Genomic DNA, 14,874 nt, shown 5'->3' with positions numbered 1-14,874 from the left:
AGACAAAGTGATATAAGTGCATAATTTATACCAAAATATAGGAGAATAGGTAGGCATACATATTAAGAATTTTAATAACATTTACTGTTTCGTAATTTTTTTGTATACTTATGAAAGCAACAACAACTAAAATCATTTTTCCAAAAGGAAACGTTATAAAATAAATAGTGTATATAAAAATTACTATTGCAAACGATGTATCTCAATTGGTTCGAGTATTGATACGCAACAATTGACAAATAAAGTTATATAGAGATAATTATTTCTTCTTACTAATTACATCCTGTTTTGCGAAACTAACAGGACATTAATTAACAGACGGATATAATATTTCCTTCGGAGATATATTCTAGGTATGAAGCGAGGAAAAGTGATCTTATTATTTATTATTTTACTATATTCAAGATATAAATGAAGCGAAAAAATTAAGGTAAGTTTACATGTTGGCTTATTATACGGATGTAGGCAAACAATTCACGGCCATAGCATACTCATTTTTATGGAAAGAAGTTACCGGCGCAGGCGAACACAGACAACACTGTTTCGACGATGCGTATTCCGTCTATGTCCGTTCGTCGCGGAATCACATACCGTGGAAATATGTCGTAAAATACTCAAAATGAGATATTCTTTTTGTTGTTTAAATACGTCATGATGAAATCTCTGAGGACAGTCCTTTGCGAAAAAAAAATTCAAATACACCAATGCCTACTTGGACTAGCTTGGTTCTATGCTACAATATAAACTTCTAAATTTGGTATCCGGCTCATTATGGAAGATAAGCAAACAGGACAAACTTAAATTTAAGCTTGTCTCTACAAAACTAACCTAAAATAACTTTATGGTCGAGTATGGTTAAGTCAGAAAAATATAGTCGACAATTGCTGTTGTATTTTACATCGACAACAGTAAAGGTCTGTGAGGTGATAGACGTCGAGAGCGACGAGCTCACAATAACGGCACGTGATTTGTTGACAAATGCCCACAAACTCAGCCACGCTTTCCCACTGCAAAGTTAAACTATTATGAAAATAAAAGTACGTTCGCATGTCTTTTTAATAGTAGAATACAAAATAAATTCGTTAAGCAGTACCCTTAGTGGTGGCAAGAAATCTATACTAAGAGTCTCCCTTAGTGACAAATAACAACTCATACTTGTAATGGTATCTTTTAGTGTCTTTAGAACATTTTATTTTACAATAATAAATCGTTTATTTTGTCGTTGTTTATTTTTTTCTATGAAAATTTTATATCGAATAGTTATTTATTCGAGAATCTATAATACGAAAAATGTGAAAGAATATTAAATAAAGATTCCACTTCACAGCCTATCCTATTTATGTGACAAAACAATCTGAATGTTCTACATTTACGGAGAGGGTTATTAGCGATTTTGAACCTTACAATATTAATAACAGTCACGGAGATGCGGCAGAAAGCTAATAAAGTACAGACAGCCAGTTTATCTATTAACTGTCCGAGGTGGAGAGGACAGCGGACACCGCCCGCGGCGCCCGCCTCTGTATCAAACTGCCGCTGACAAATACATGCCGCATATGTAATATACAAAATGGCTCTCAAAAACACAATAAATATGTGCTTACGATGTTTTCAAATATCTTTGTTTTTACAATTTTGTTTTTCAATCTGAGCATTTCTCGTTTACTTCATAAAAAGAAAATACGACAATGAAAATAATCTTAACTGTAATGATTTAGACCTTTTAGTATTTACCATTCGAGTTGAAATTGTTATAAATCGTTAGATTTTGGTGATTATTAAATTTATTAAAGTCTCAGTTACGCATGTTCCCACATTGCCTTGATCTAACAAAACAAAATGTTGCAAATAGTACGTCCTTCAGGTACGGTTTGCAGTTCATTGCGCCTTTGATTTACGACCCTACCGCAGGTAATACATGAGTAATAAACAAAGAATGGTTATAAATTAGAATACTCACTTGTATGAAGAGCCAGGAGGTCACCAAAGCCAGACTGCTGTACTGTCCATTGAAGCGATAGTGATACGCGTAGAACGAAAAGTGGTACAGGTAGAAGAATCTGGGGACAAAAGAAAATTCATTTTAGTTATCAACGCCTTAAGCAGAGATGCCCTAAAGTGTATTAGAGAATTCCTAATACATCTGTACAAAATTTTTGTCAATAAAATTACGTACAGATCTTGTTTCGTAGTCAAGTTTTTAATTGAACCAAGACATATAGGGTAATAAAAAGAACAATAAAACAAAAATAATGTTTGAAATAAATATTACAAAAATTATAGCATGTACGATAGAAACGGAAATGTTATAGAGAGCTAGAGAGTTAAATGATCTAGGAGTATGTGTTCAGTACACACTATATAATGTGGGTCGATAGAAGCAACAAGTGTAGACGCGGAAACGATGGCCGGACATCATTAAGATCTTATTGAAGTCGCCCTTTTCCTTCCAGCATATCCTTCGAAGAAATGTTACATTAATAACCTTTACATAACACCTAAATAACATTTATATTAGAGATTTTATGATTATATTAACTTGAGAGTAACGTACTGGATTTAAAAACATGGTTGCTCAGTTTCACTCTCTCATACTAAGATAAGGAAACGATCTTGTATGTTTGCAATAAGGTTTATTTGAAAAGGCTCATTTCAGGCTAATTATTTCATGAGCTACGAGAACGTTATCATGACATCACTATAAAATTCATAAACATACGCCGCGCCGTTATTACAAACTTATAACCGTGGTTTTCTGAGACTAAAATCTTTGTACAAAACATATCGTCATCTCTGTCATTATCTTTGGCAAAACAGAGATAACAATGTTTTACTATACAGCTTCTTTACATTATTTTGATACTTAAAACAAAATTCAAATCTCTTCTCATGACAAGTGATAAAGCGCAATGATATTCACAAATAAAATAAATGTCGAAAGGAAATATTATTAAGCTCTTCTAAGTGGTTGTACAATTGGCAGCTCGGGCCAATCGTTCGCGTATTTTCGTCTCATCTTAACCATTACGTTCGTTATCTCCTTATTTCGGTGGATAAATTCGCAATGTGCGACGCTGTCGACAAACGGGCCCCGGAAAGGGGAAATGTCACCTCGTTATCTGAAAAAGGTTGCGATTTTATTTGAAATCGATATTCAACAGGACATACATTTTCTCTCCGACTGTGTACCTTCTCTTTAAGGTGACTTTTACACGCTTGTTATTATCGATACAAGTATCCGAGTTAAACGAGAGTCATTTGTTGTAACTTTACGTCCATAGAGTTACAGAAAATAGACTTCCAAGTTAAATTTTAAGCCAGTAAAAGCTAGTAAGTTACCATGGAAAAAGTAATGAATGGTACATTTTTTTACATTACAAATATCTCTTACAATTTATTTTATAATGCATAAATTTTCAAATTAACATTAAAATTAATTTAAGAAATAAGACAAATTTAAAAATAATAATAAGGTCGTACGCAGTTCATATTCCGTATAAAATATGAAAAGTCGAATGCCCATTTACAATTTTCCTTATTACATCAAAATTATTCAGGAGCCAGATAAGAGGGGCGGGGACTGAATCTTGTTCGACTAACTCGGTGAGAAATCACTTTCGCCTCGGCCTTTGATCTCTGCAGCGGCAAAGGAATGTTATTCAGTAAAAACATGCAAATTCGATAAGGTATAACGCAATATTAGCAAGAGCAGTCGCGCCAACGGCCCCGCGTTAATATTTTGAGAGCATTACAAATGTTTTAAATATTATCAGCTACTTACAAGATCTGACACCCATTATTGGATAAACTAATTTACAATATATATCTAGAAATAAAATTATGATATTTGAATTAAACAAGAATTAACATAAACTAAAGCTAAAGTAATATGTGCTGTAGTTTTTTTTTCTTATTAATCAGTAGGTAAAGAAAGGCACGAAAAGCTAAAATTTCAAGTTAAAGGCAAGTTTAAGTAAATATTTAAAGACTATATGAGCAAATATAAAAATAGTCAAAGGACCGTTATTCTGTTCAATTTTGCTTTGTTGTTATTTTATGAGTAAAGCGTCCTGTCTAATGGAACGCTGAAATTGAGAAGAATGTTTTCAATTAGGATATAAAATGTTTGATGTACACTGTGATTATCTTATCTAGTCTTTGTAGAAGAGCACTTAAATATTTCAGCTTCATAATGTTGCTTTCAACGGCATTAATATTATAATATGTTATTCTTTACGTTATTAAATATAAAATAATTTGTTAAGTGATGTTTAAATATAAATAACAAAAAAGTTGAAATGGTAATTCACTTCAGTGGGCCAAGCACGAATATTGTTGTAAGTCGCCTTATTATCGTCATCGTCAATTACGTCAATATACGATGGCGATTGTCATTAATATTCGTGCTACGTCCACAGTTCATTATTGTATTATGTAACATTAATTAATTCATCATTAAACTAATACGATTTTTTTTAAATGCAGGTTACTATACTGATGACTCGTCATATTTGAGATGACGACATGACATAATATATTATAATATGTATGAAAAATTATCAACATTATGATTAACTGAAAAATTTAGTAATTTCGAGTCCCAGTAATTGAGCGACGTATATAACAATTTCATTGACTACGCACATCTGAATAAAATCAGCAATGGACCGAGCGAGCGGCAACCGCAGGAATCCGCAAGCCCGGGCGCGAGCTAACGAAATGAAATTCCGCGGACATTCCACTAGGTGGCGCAGTCCGCGGCCACGCTGCTACACACCACAACACATTACCAAATATTTAATAATCCAGCTTTAACGATTCAAGTTTATTAATAACAGCGCTGTCGATACAACGAAATTTAAATTCAATGTAATAATGAATGTAGTTAATTCCGACTGCAGCACTTCAAAAGTTTTGTTTGAAAATATTTCAATATTGAACATATTGAGCACATCATGAAAATGTTAATATGAACTCGTCTGAAAGTCAAAACGATGATAAATTTTAAACAGTAAAAATGATATGATATGTCATAGTATAGTCATTTTTTTTTTACTTATAAGGCATTAGATGGTCTCCTAAGAATACCCTACGAAAGTTACAAAATCTATGCAGGTGTTTAGCAATCATACAAATATCGTAAAAAGCATAACATACTCATACATAAACTAATGCTTCACTTAAATTGCACCAAAGTTTTTGGTGTGATAAAATTTTGAGTTAAGTTTGAACTTGTTGAATTATTATAAATATTATATGTACAAAATCCTCGAGAAAGTCTAAGTTGGTGTCGATGCTAATCGAGGAGGGAACTTTCAGCCAACTCTGACAAATGCGGTTCAACGGACAAACTTGCTTCAGTGGGCAAGTTTACTGCAGCTCAACCGCCCGATACTTGAAAGTCAACCGACTTGTACAGGAAACTGCTCACTTTTGTTGTGAATGTGTAACTTACACTGTACCACTATTGGGGTCTTCGCTTCATAGAGTTGTTTATTCACAATGTTGTGTAGACTGAGCTATGGATCATTCTAAAAATATGCTAAGACAAATTTAACCGTAAAAGAAGAACGAGAAAAATATTTTGGCGTTGGCTTTATCTATCCTTAATTAAAAGTAAGGAACCTTTTTTTTTCTTAAATAGAATTAGATGTTTTTGTACATACGTTTCATCTATGTAAACACATGGCAAATACTCTACATAGTGTCAAGTACTTATCGGGTTATCTATGTGGATCTATAGGAATTGCAAGGATCTTAGTATTTCAAAGTAGTTTATGTATATTTCATATGTTTTGGATAGTCAAGGGCGAAAGAGTCTCCTCCCCCTGGAGAACCCCATGTATATATATGTTAATGTGTACTTATTAACTCTAACGCCGATAAAGAAATCAGAGATATACACTAATTACCTTCCTGCTGTTGTTTCTATTCTATTTTATCGTATTGTATTACTACCAGAGTATCTACCTTATGCAAATAAAGCACAAACAAAGATTTTTTTAAATTAAATTATGAAGTCTGATAAAACTGTTAATATAAACAAAATCTTTTTCAAATTTTTGAACTGTTTCCTCAGATATCAAACAATAAATTATTCGGGGTTTTTATTTTTTTTTTCTTTTCAGAACCGTTTACAAAAGTTTTTGTCTTGTTTTTTAACGTTAGTAAAATGAAAAATAACAGTCTAGAGATTATAACTTTTTTCTAAAGCATAGGCATTATCAAACATCTTTTAGAAGTACAATCAAAGAAGATGTTATAAGAGAAGATTTTATCACATCAACAACATTTAAAATATGCTCAACTTCAAAACTAAGTAGTACAGTTTTGTAAAATCAAATTACTCCTAAAGTAAGGGTTGGGTAAAATTTTTAAGCGAATTTTACTACTTTGTTTTTATACTATTTTTTTACTAGTAACATTTTTACTTATAAAATTCAGGTCCAATGGTCCAAACCACTTTAATACTCATGTCGCTTTTACCTAAAAATACCTTATTATCATCATTATGCTCTAAATAAAAAAGTCACATATACGTAAGTAGCGTCGGAAGAGGCGGCTTATATCACCAATGTTTATTTGCAATAAGACGTGTGTCGACGATGTTATTAAATTCCCGTCTTTTTTTTCCCTAATCTCGTCGACACAGCCCGCGGGTCCTCATCGGAAATGGTATTATTTCCCGGCAGAGGCCGCCCGGAGCGGACATCGGATATACCCCGCTAACAGTATGCCATCTACACCCTTAACTCTTGTTCTAAAGATTTCACTTATTTCCTCGCCATCCGTTTTGCATCCCTTTGACTGCAGCGGTAAGTTCAAATTCAATAAAACTTTGCCGACATTGTACATTTATTTTAAAGTTTTTAATTACTAGGTACCGTTTCTTGTTCTTAAACTTAAGATTGTGTACAACTATTTTTGTTTTATTTATGTGTACAACTATTTTTGTTTTATTTGTTTAATACGCCACGTGGTATATATCGATTATTGTACATTTTAAGTAAACAACTAATTAAATGTAATCAACTATCTTAAATATAATATAAAAGCTAAAATATATCATTAAAAGGAGTCCCTTTAGGCAAGGTTCCGAAGATACTGGCAGCATTCCCCCTTTGAATAGCTAAACTAATTCTTTGTCCGAGGTAGCTGCCAGCTCTTCGGTCTCCTGTGATGTCGACTAACCTTTTTGCTACTTCCTTAAAAAGCTTTCTAGCGCTAGGACCCCACGGACCAAGGGTCTCGACACCGAATGGGACAAATTCGTATTCAGTGCCCAGACCCCTGTATTTGTTCGATTATTGTATATATTCATATACTAGCTGTCGCCCGTGACTCCGTTCGCGCGGAATAACAAAAACTGAAATAATAGCCTACGAATTCTTCAGACTATGTTCTTCATTTGTACAAAATTTCGTTGAGCCGCCGAACCTTCAAATAAACATCCATGCATCCATCTATCCAATTAAAGTTATAAATATAATATTAAATAACATATAGTATTTAGGTTTATATATATTATTATTAAATATGCTTTATTCATCAATTGTGTAAATGAGATCATCATCATCATCAGCTCACTATATGTGACTAGGTTATAGTCAACTAACTACAGACATATCTTTAAACTAATTCCACATATACATACTTTTATTCCGTTGGCCTTGCGCTCAAAATGCAACAGTGCGCAATAAAAAGCGAACGCTTTTTTAACGCGCGATATACGAATGAGGAGTAAATTTCATTTATTTCATGCTAATCCACAAAGCAGCGGTCACTTTGTCGGAGTATCATTAATCTGATTATGGCAGAGTTAATGATGCGTCGACGTCAATCATCCGCTAGACAAATGAAACGAGAGCGCGCATTTCCCACCTCAATACGTGAAATCGTATGCTTTAATTAAATTTAACCCCAAAACTCCACTGCACTGACACGTATATTTATAAACTAAACAAAATAAAATAAACTAAATTAAATAAGATAATCCTTGTTACCTCTTTTATTGTCTACACAATAAAGACTAAAATATGTATTGTACTATGTATGTGTAAATAAAATTAAACTGAACTGCAAAAAGCATAATGTTATTCAATTTGCACCGAAAAATTGACTGAAACTAAAATATAATTCAACTAAACAAAGCTATGAATTACCTATGCAAAGAATACTTAATTCGACAACCAAAAAATTAAGCACTCATGCTATATGCTTCTATAAAACATACAATGATTATTTTTATAAAATCATATCTATCAAATAATTCAACGTAAATCGGATGAGCAATCAAAAAATCGAAATCTGTCGGTTGCCCGCAACAGAACGTCAAACATTGCAGGAATCTACGTGATGCACGAAATTTCGTGTGTACGTTATAAAATTAATTAAGATTCGTGAAATACGTTACAATTTTGCAGTAGTAGGTAAAATGTAAATACAGGATTTAATTAATTAAGTCATCTCCCTTTTCACACTCACGTGAGGTAGGCACACAAGGTTTTATAAACCTTAAAGTTTTGGCTTAAGTTTTTACGGCCGGCCGCCTGCCTGTCGTCAACCCTTGGGAGGAATATGTTAAAATTAAATATAATATAAACTAAATAATTATAGCTAAATAATTCAAGATACACCATAAATAAAATTGAGTAAGAAAATATTATTAATAGAAAAACTTTAAACTCTTGTCGCTAGTAGTCAGTGATCACCATATACTTCAGTGTTACTGTTATTCTATGTTTCTGTTATTTAACTTATTAACAAACAAATAAAAACCTCGTAACGTTTTGTATCAAGTGGAACGCTGCGGTAATTAATTAACTAAGAATGATAATTTGTTATTACGCCTTATCGTCATGGCAGGATCATATCGACGCTGGAAAGCATAAACGATGTAACCCTTGAAATCGCGAATATGTTTTTCACACGTTAATAATTTCAACCATTATCAAACGATAATGATTTTATTATAGGTTAGCATAAACTACACAACATTGCTAAATACCGCATGCTTGTAGGCGTATCAGCTCACGAGTTATGATTTTTTGGCACGAATGTAAAGTTCATACTTTCGGGGTTACAGCGTTTATGCTTTCCAGCGTCGATATCTTCTATATATATAAAAGAAAGTCGTGTTAGTTACACTATTTATAACTCAAGAACGGCTGAATCGATTTGACTGAAAATTGGTGGGCAGGTAGCTTAGAACCAGGAAACGGACATAGGATAATTTTTACTCCGTTTTCTATTTTTTATTCCGCGAGTCGCGGGTAAAAGCTAGTTATTAATAAAAATTTAATTAAACTCTATAATTTGCAAATAATTGTGATATAAAAATCATTATTTCAATCGAATTAAAAATGCAAATTCAGTGAACATTTAACATTCTTTACAAATACATATTAAAAACATATAGAGACTTGTTCGAAGCGTCCGGGGTTTTTCACGGATGGTATTCGTCGCTAGGCAGCCGCATTGTGCGGAGATGTGCCACCTGCGAGAGCTTATATGCCATTGTTCCGCAACTGCCGTCCGAACTCCCAACTTGCGCCCCCGCTTATTGTGTCACAATCTACTTAAATATTTTTCCCTTTTTTCAATCGAAAGAATGGAAATACGCTAAAGATCTTATGGGCGAATTTATGATGAGCATTTATCACTGTAAAATATATTCTAAAATTAAAATTAATTTAAAACTTAATGTTATAGCTAACAAAGTACGGTTTTATGGCAAGAGTCTTTATCTTAATTTTTATCATCGTATTTTATTGATGAGAAATTTGAATAGAATTTTATAAATTGTTGAAAAGGGAGCTTGTTTTTTTTTCATTTAAACTTTCTAATACTTTTTCGTTGACTGCCTTCTATTATAAAAAATCTAATAATATATGGCGATATCTTCATGTTATAACTATCAAAGTATCTTAAGTTATAACATGTCTCGGGAATCCACTGGCGCATTTTTCACTCTGGTATAATGTTATGTTGTTGATGCATTGCTTTCTTTGTTCCAGTTTGCCACTATAGTGCTTTTCCAAGCAGAGCATTGTTATTTCTCGGAAGAAAGCTGAAATATTGTGGCGGCGCGGTTCGCCGGAACAAGTCTAGTGCACGGTGCACGAATATCATCTTTAGAACGTACTGTTAAGGGAGAAGGGAGATGTCCACTTGGGCTTTATTTTCGAAAACAGTGACGATGAATTGCGAAAAAGAGTTTTACTACTTGGCGATAAGAGTTAACATCGAGTATAGGTGGTGAGTCGCAGGTGCACGTTATCCCGCGACTGCACAGAGCGTGAATCACATCTCCACAGCGCCGCATATTTCTCGTCCCACCCGACGTGTCACATCCACTTCTTTTTCATAGTTTTGAAGTAAATCTTGAAGTAATTTTGACATAATATGTGTAATGTGTCGAAACTGCATTCTTAATCGGCGATTACGCTTTATCTAAGAGCGAAGCTACTTTTTTCAGTCGGCGGCTGAAAATACACTTAGTTTGATTATAGCCTAATAACTTATATAGTTTTTGAATTTGCTATCGTATCCTGTTAATGGTTATTCGAATTAATAGCCGGTAGCACCTTTGTCTAGTGGATAAGAATATTTTATCATCGCCTCAGTTTTCTAACGGTGTCTTCTTACAATAATGCCAAGTCTCTAACAAAGGGTACATTATTACGACGGCATGATGAAAAGGGTGTATTTATTAAAGTAGTATAATGAATGCCGTTTAACGTGTCCGTGGGTTGTGACGGGCATCTCAAACCACTGAGAGCAGTCCATTAAGTTCTCAGTGTCACACACAATAGCGCACAAAGGAGGCGACGGACGACCGGACGGCTCGGCGCGACAGGTAACCGGATATAGGTTATGTGCTCCCAACAAACATTTATCCTAGAAGTCAAATAGAAACTTTATTTTGCGACTGAAATCGGAAATTAAACATGGAATCTATAATAGCATAATATTTGATACCCAGGAGCTCTGTGATAAGAAACATATTTTTATGTTTTCAACACTAAATTATTTTCAGGTCTTAAAGATTACCAAAGTGACAATTCGTCAATGTAAAAAATGTTTCTTTAAAAAAAACAAAAAAAAACATTTAAGAATTTCATGAGAGGCGACAAACATCAATTATATCATGTCTCAGACTAGACGATGTTTTCTGACATGTTCGAGGTAGCAGATAAGGGCGGGAAGGGTGGAGTGAAAAAATGAAAGAACGAGGCCCGAATAAACACAAGAGAAAAAACGACATCTAACAATAATTGAAATCATAGCTCGCTTGACGCTGGGGAGTGGTTCTAAGGACAAGAGCACACAGCGAAATTTTCTAGCATAAATAATAACTATTTGTAACAAAGTGGCTTCGTGAAATGTCAAAATAAGGCAGAAGTTTGTGCTTTACCTTAATTAGTGCCATCGTCTTTCGAACGTGAGAAATATTTAAGGCAATTTACGAGTGTACGAGTTCATAGTGCGTACCAGACTTAATACGGTGCAGAAGCCATGTGAGAGTACCCCCTAACCCGCCCCGACCCCGCACCAAAACAGCCGCAACGGTTCCCTCTCCGTGCTTTCCATAAACTTGTCTTTACTTTGGCTTCAGTTATTCGTTCAATTTCTTCAACAAAACCCCTTTCATACTTCTCAGAAGACGATCTTCTTTTTACAAAAAGACTGCAATATGTAATCAATCTACACGAATCGCATAAAAGGTAATAGAGATTATAAAAGGAAAGGAAAAAAAGATTGGCATCATTCTCAATGGGACTGCGATCCCCCGGCAATCCCAATGCCATTATTAGTGAGTTAACTCAATTTGTGACATATTGTTTGAGGAGAGCTTAATAACAGAGGCAAGAGTATCGTCATGACTACCCTTGATGTGCGCCGTTGGAGCGCGGCCGACGCGGTGCGACGGGGCCCGAATTACCACCACAAACTAACGACCCTTGAACAAAATGTCGTCAAAACATGTTATCTTTATCAACATTAATAACATAATTGGCTCATCATGAATGAAACATTTGTGGATAATATTTCAATTTATGTAACTTTATTAATCTATGTAAATCTAATTATTGATTTAAATTGTATGAAAATTATAAAATGTGAAAATAATTATATGAATGATATATTCAAGTGCATTCAAGTCTTTACATACATATATCATTTAAGTATGTATAAACAATTATTGTTGTTACAAAATATGTAGGAATTTACAAACTTTAACCACACTACCTCAATGATCAAGCCTGGATGGCTCGTATCGTAGGTCGATCGATCGTAGGTCCCATGATTTAGTAAAAATTACCCAATTAGGTACGTGTATTATCGGGATTGTGTATAAATAATGTTAATTAAAATAATAATGACATGGAGGGTTGTTTATCTTAGTGTGAATATGTTTCATAATATCGAATAGACAGTGAGAGGGACGGACCGGATGGAGGGAGGCGCGCGGCGGGGCGCCGGATGTCACGGAAAAATTGCTACTTCCGACGACAAGGGGCGAACATGAGATTATTACAATGTACAGTGACCTACGCTTCCTGCTTTGAGCTGTAACAAACTCATCGCAGCATAAAATAGCGGAATAACAATATTTAAGTACATTTATTTTTCAAGAATGAGCTTTGGACATGAGAAATTATTTGATACTAAATTCGCTCACGTCTTACTATGTATTTAACATGAGTAAATTAGTTCTGTGAGTAAATTAATAACTAACAGACTGACAATCACAAAAGGTATCTTGCATACTGACTGGTGGATTGTTCGTGGCTTGATACGTTTTCAATTGCAGGCGGGCCGCGTTGTCGCCGTGCCAATTTCGCGGCATTCACAACAAATTACGTATTAAAGCGAGTGGAAACGCAAACAAAACGAGCCGTGCTCGTGACATGAATACAGAAGTGTACGTGCAGCGACGACAGGTGCAATGCGCTGCAACTTCGCACCAGTGACAAGCTGACAACTTGTGACCCTATACATAATCATTGTATTTGTTTAATCTTACTAATATTATAAATGCGAATGTTTGGATGGATGTTTGTTTTAAGGTATCTCCGGAACGGCTCAATGGACCTTGATGAAATGTGGCACAGTTGTAGAAGAACATAGTCTGGAAGAACATATAGGCTATTTATTATGTTTTTTTTTTTATTCTGGGCGGACGGAGTCGCGAGCGACAGCTAGTTACAATTAACTATCATTTTCTAACTACCTACCACCTGTCCGAGGATGTTGATAATTGTTTAAATTTATGTTTATTTCATTGTTAACTTATGAATCCTAAGCTTGATTAATTTTGAAAAACCTTATTTGCTACTGTTTTTCCAATATTTAACCTAAACTGAAAAATATAAGAACTTAAAGTTTCAGATGAATTATATTACTGTTTATAAATTTCAAAATGAAGTAATTTAATTTACCAAATTGCCTATAACCTTCCGACTTATTGATTTTTAATACGTACCGTCCCTAAACAAGCAAGAAATAAACAAATATACCTTAATTAATCTCAGCTTACCCTTTCTTTTTATTCCATTAGCGTCTTAAGGCTAATTACAATGGGATTTAGATGTTTGTGTATTTTTTTCTAATTAATTAGCGAATGAAATAATTTCTTATCTGGTTCGTAATTTTCTAAGAGACTTATCGATAGGAGCTTTTTAATTAATCCCTTTTAAAAAGAAAACAATTTTAACGATGCTAAAAACGGTAAGGACAATGAAAATCGTCAAAAGTAAAGTACTTCTACGAATTTTGTTTTTCAAAAACAAATCTAAAATTCGGCAATATTCTAATGTAGGCGATTTCTTAAAAATAACAAAAAGTGATGTTTAGGCCATGCCACGGTGTGGGCACGGTCGCGCCCACAGATTTAGGAGACTTCACAGCGAGTTTTAAAATAGGAATATGACATTAGTAAGTTCCGCACAACAATGTATTGTATTATATCAATAAAAGACAGAATTATCAATTTTAGGGGTATCAAATTGTATTTTTTTTTTTTTTTTATAAGAGAAGGGGGCAAACGAGCAGCGGGAACACCAAGGTGTTCATCGACGCCCATGGACATCTGCAATACCAGAGGAATCGCAAATGCGTTGCCGGCCTTTGAGATGGTGATACGCTCGCTTCTTGAAGGACCCTTAGTCGTACTGGTTTGGAAATACTGCCGAGGACAGACCATTCCACAACGCGGCCGTGCGCGGCAAGAAATTTCGCGAGAACCGCACTGTTGTGGAATGCCAGCCGTCCAGATGGTATGGATGGTACCTGGCGGTCTGTCGGGTCGTCCGATGACGAAACTCGGCGGCAGGAATCGTTCCAAACAGTTCTTCGGAACACTCCCCGTGGTATAAACGATAAAAAATGCAGAGGGAACTGACGTCCCTCCGCAAGGCCAGAGTATCAAGCCGATCGGTAAGAGCTCGGTCGTTGACGATTCGAGTCGCTCTCCGTTGTATGCGGTCAAATGGAAGAAGCTAGTACTGGGGTGCTCCCGCCCAGAGGTGCGAGCAGTATTCCATTTGAGGCCGAACTTGTGCCTTGTATAGTGTGGTTAAGACTTTATTTTTCTATTCAGATGATAATTCCAAAACATCAATCGAAATCTATTTCTTTTTTTAAAGCGTCAAAATATAAATTCAACGTATGATTAGCGATCCATACTTTCACTAATAAAACTGTCGTGAAAAGGCGGTTTATCAACACGATATATGTAAATTGAACCGAAGGTAAAAACACAGTACGACCAATCAAGTATCTTGTAAATTGCTTCCAGACAGAAACGTTGATTGGCTCGTTATGTAGCTAAAAATAAATGACATATTGAATATAAATATAAAGAATTGG

The 14,874-nt window shown here is 34.6% G+C and overlaps 1 protein-coding gene across 1 annotated transcript in view; it reads right to left on the bottom strand.

The window, feature by feature from the left end:
* LOC106711189 (membralin) overlaps positions 1 to 14,874 on the bottom strand; it is an 84,711-nt gene that overhangs the window by 3,869 nt on the left and 65,968 nt on the right. The window contains exon 9 of the mRNA XM_045681585.1: positions 1,961 to 2,060. Within this exon, the coding sequence (XP_045537541.1) occupies positions 1,961 to 2,060 (100 nt within the window). The remainder of the gene's footprint in view (positions 1 to 1,960; positions 2,061 to 14,874) is intronic.

Source organism: Papilio machaon, chromosome 16 (assembly GCF_912999745.1).
Source record: "Papilio machaon chromosome 16, ilPapMach1.1, whole genome shotgun sequence".
Taxonomy (NCBI): domain Eukaryota; kingdom Metazoa; phylum Arthropoda; class Insecta; order Lepidoptera; family Papilionidae; genus Papilio; species Papilio machaon.
The sequence above is the reverse complement of the archived record's forward strand: the minus strand, read 5'-3'. Positions and strand labels throughout refer to the sequence as shown.